The following is a 3,329-nucleotide window of genomic DNA, read 5'->3' as shown; positions in this document are numbered from 1 at the left end:
ACCCGTGAATGATTCGTTGGCGCTCGTGTGTTGCATGATGGGTTGCCATATACATATGCGTGATGTATCAGTACGTGGATAGTTGTATATATCAATCTGTGGATGTATGGACATGTGTATAAGTGTTATATGTGCATACAACAGGGTGTGAGTATACGAATACGTGCGTGTGTTTGTGTGTGCACATACGTGCGCGCTAGCAAGTGTGTGCGCATAAGTGTGTGTCTATGCGGCTGCATATGTGATTGTGGAGACACACAGTGAGCAATCCTTGTACTTCTTCTCTGATTTATATTGCTGTCCCCTACAAACTTATACCAATGTACCATGACTCGAACGGCTGATCTACGATCACAAGCTGCTACGAGTACTTGGTCGAAGCAGTACATAACAAGACACTTCGCTCGATAGGGTTTGCGGTTCGTGTCTTGTCTCATACCGACCACAGCGACCTCAATATTGTGCATCAGTACGCCTTATAACACAGCCCGACACTCCTGCGCACAAACTTAGCCACACATAGCTTAAACCCCTAAACCCCTAAACCCTAAACCCTAAACTCTAAACCCTTATGCTCACTATTGCACTTTAAACACCCGTGGTATCTGCGCAGAGCTCCCTGGGCCACGTGCGGGCACAGCGGCCGACACAGTAGAGACGCAACAAACGGCCAAACTAAAAATAGATTCGGATCACTCTGAGAGGAATTTGGCACTCTCCGCCAATTTCGCACCCAATTCTCAGACACAGGCACGTGCGTCTCCACGGACGAAGACACAGACCGAGGAAGCGGCTGCAAGCACAGACGAGAAGATGCACATCCGCGTGAACATTGAACTGAAGGTCGATTCTGACACTGACACCGATCTGACACTCCACGTGGACGAGTCGCCGTCGGGGCCTGCGGAGGCAGCGGATGACAGCCCACCCACACACAGTGCAACACACGAGACACACTCACACACACACACGCCACAGGCACAGCAGCCACACAGACACACACACACGCCACAGGCCCAGCAGCCACGCAGGCACAAGAACAAGCTCACGCGTAAGCACCTGAGCAAACACCACAGGACCAATGCACAGGCACACACCAGCGCGTCACCGCAGCTGGACTCGTTGGAGGAGACACAGATGGCGGACGAGCGGGTGCTTGGGAGGGTGCTGGGGACGGACATGTCACGAAGCTACAGCACTACCAAGGAATGGGTAGGTATAGGCAATGGAGAGGGTTTCCGGTTTAGGGTTTAGGGTTTGGGGGTTGAGGTGTTTTAGGGTGTGGTTTGGCTGCCGGGGTTTACGGTTGCACGGGTAAGTCGCTTCGCTGTGGGTGATTGAAAGGGATTTGTGATAAACGACACTGCGGCTCATGTGCGCTTTTAACTTATACTGAGGCACGTTTTAACGCTTTAGGGATCAATTCCTGCGTGATGTACGCATTGGTATTGGTATGTATCGTTCTAGCGTCCTGTGTATCGCATAAGCCCGAAGCAAGAACACCATCCATCTTCAGCGTGATCAGTGTGAGAGTGCACGTTTTGGCGGAGTCTTTGCGTCCAATATGGCCTACTAACGATGCCATGGAAACACTGGCTTCTGACTTTGGCTTGAATTGATGCCCAAAAACACTGTGTTTTGGTTTTGGCAGTGAGCTTCCTATTCGAACGGATGCCCTGAAAGCACTGTCTTGTGGTTTTGGTATTGAGCTTGCGTTTTGAATGTCAATGGGTTTTCCTCATTCGATAGGCAAGTGCACCCTTATTAACGCGTTAAAACCTTCCCGCCCGCACATCATACAAGTCGCGTTGGTGTGTTGACTTCATTCGTGCGCAGTCTCAACGCTTATCTCAAACGTTTATGCTTTCGTTCGCACTCAAAGGTCAGAGAGATACACCACCTGGTCCGACTCGGCATGGCCAAGACCCCTGTGTGCACACCCCAACCTGTTCTGAAAATAGAACCGATCACCGACCCAGAGGACGAACCCGAGGGCCGGGACCTGAACCCGCATGTTCTGGTGCAGTACGTGCACCCGGGCAGCGAGGGCTATGACAGCAGAGAAGACGATAAGCACGTGCATGTACACGTGCATGCACACGCACACGAGCATGTACACGTACACGCACACGAACTAGAGCCACAGCAGGAGGAGGACGAGGCACCCGATGGGCATAAAGCGGTATATAAACCGGGACCAAGTCAGGAACACACACAGGCACAAGCAACTGCACACACACACACACACACACACACACACAGCCGAGATATAGACGGCGCAGAAGGGGATGGTGAAGCGCAGGGGAAGGTCATGCAGGACCAAAAAACTGGGACAGGTGCAGAGGTGGATGAGGACTTAGATACGCAAAATCAGGACAAACCGGATAGGAAGGGGTCCAATCAGACCCAGGCGCAGGTGCACAACTCAGCGGACGCGGACGGGACGGGCGATCGCTACCATACGATCCGAACACTCAGAGACGAGATAGATGAACTAAGGCGGCTGGTTGACTTACTGGTGTCTGGTCAAGCACCCACACCCACACCCGGTGTAGGTGCAGGTATGGGCATAGGCGTAGGGACACCAGAGCACACCCCCACGGATACGCAGACAGATATTAACACAAACACGGACAGAGACACACCCCAGAGGGCCAATGCAGCCACGGACAAGGACTCAAATACACACACACGCACAGACACAAACGCAAACACGGACAATGCCACCCACCAGAGCGAACGGGCTACTACAATCACCAACGCACAGATAAATACAAGCACGGATACGGATATAGATAGCCTCACCGACACACAGATAAACACAAACACGGATACGAATATAAACACAAGCACGGATACGGATATAAACACACGCACGGATACGGATATGGATAGCCTCAGCGATACCAGCGCAAGTGTTAGTAGCAGCACATCGTCGGCACCTGCGAGTGGGAAGAAAACGCAGGCCAATACGAATACTGGAATTGGAAACGGGAATGGGAGTGGAAACGGAAATGGGAATGGAAATGGAAATGGTAATTCGGGTGTGGATAGAAAATCTAAAACGGGCAAGAAGGGTGATTCTCTTGGTAGTAAGAAAGGCGTAGATTCTGTCAAAGAAGGCGATAAGAAGCCATCCGCGGAAGCAGGTAGGTATAGTCTCTGGGTTTGGGTGTGTATTTAGGGGCATTGGTGTATGGGCGTAGGTGTGTTTGAGTATTTGCATGCACACACACACGAGCACACACATACACATCATGTATATATATATATATATATATATATATATATATATATATATATATATATACTACACACACACACACACA

At 50.7% G+C, this 3,329-nt stretch overlaps 1 protein-coding gene across 1 annotated transcript; it reads left to right on the top strand.

Moving 5' to 3' along the window:
- Positions 1-613: 613 nt before the first annotated feature.
- On the top strand, positions 614-3,184 carry SARC_13649 (hypothetical protein; the record flags this gene model as incomplete). Its single annotated transcript, XM_014292221.1, has 2 exons — positions 614-1,212; positions 1,883-3,184. Coding segments are annotated over 2 exons (1,901 nt in total), but the record flags the coding sequence as incomplete, so codon positions are not given.
- Between the last annotated feature and the right edge of the window lie 145 nt (positions 3,185-3,329).

Source organism: Sphaeroforma arctica, assembly GCF_001186125.1.
Source record: "Sphaeroforma arctica JP610 unplaced genomic scaffold supercont1.3545, whole genome shotgun sequence".
Lineage (NCBI taxonomy): Eukaryota > Ichthyosporea > Ichthyophonida > Sphaeroforma > Sphaeroforma arctica.
Note: the sequence above shows the minus strand (reverse complement) of the source record. Positions and strands in the feature narration are given on the sequence as shown.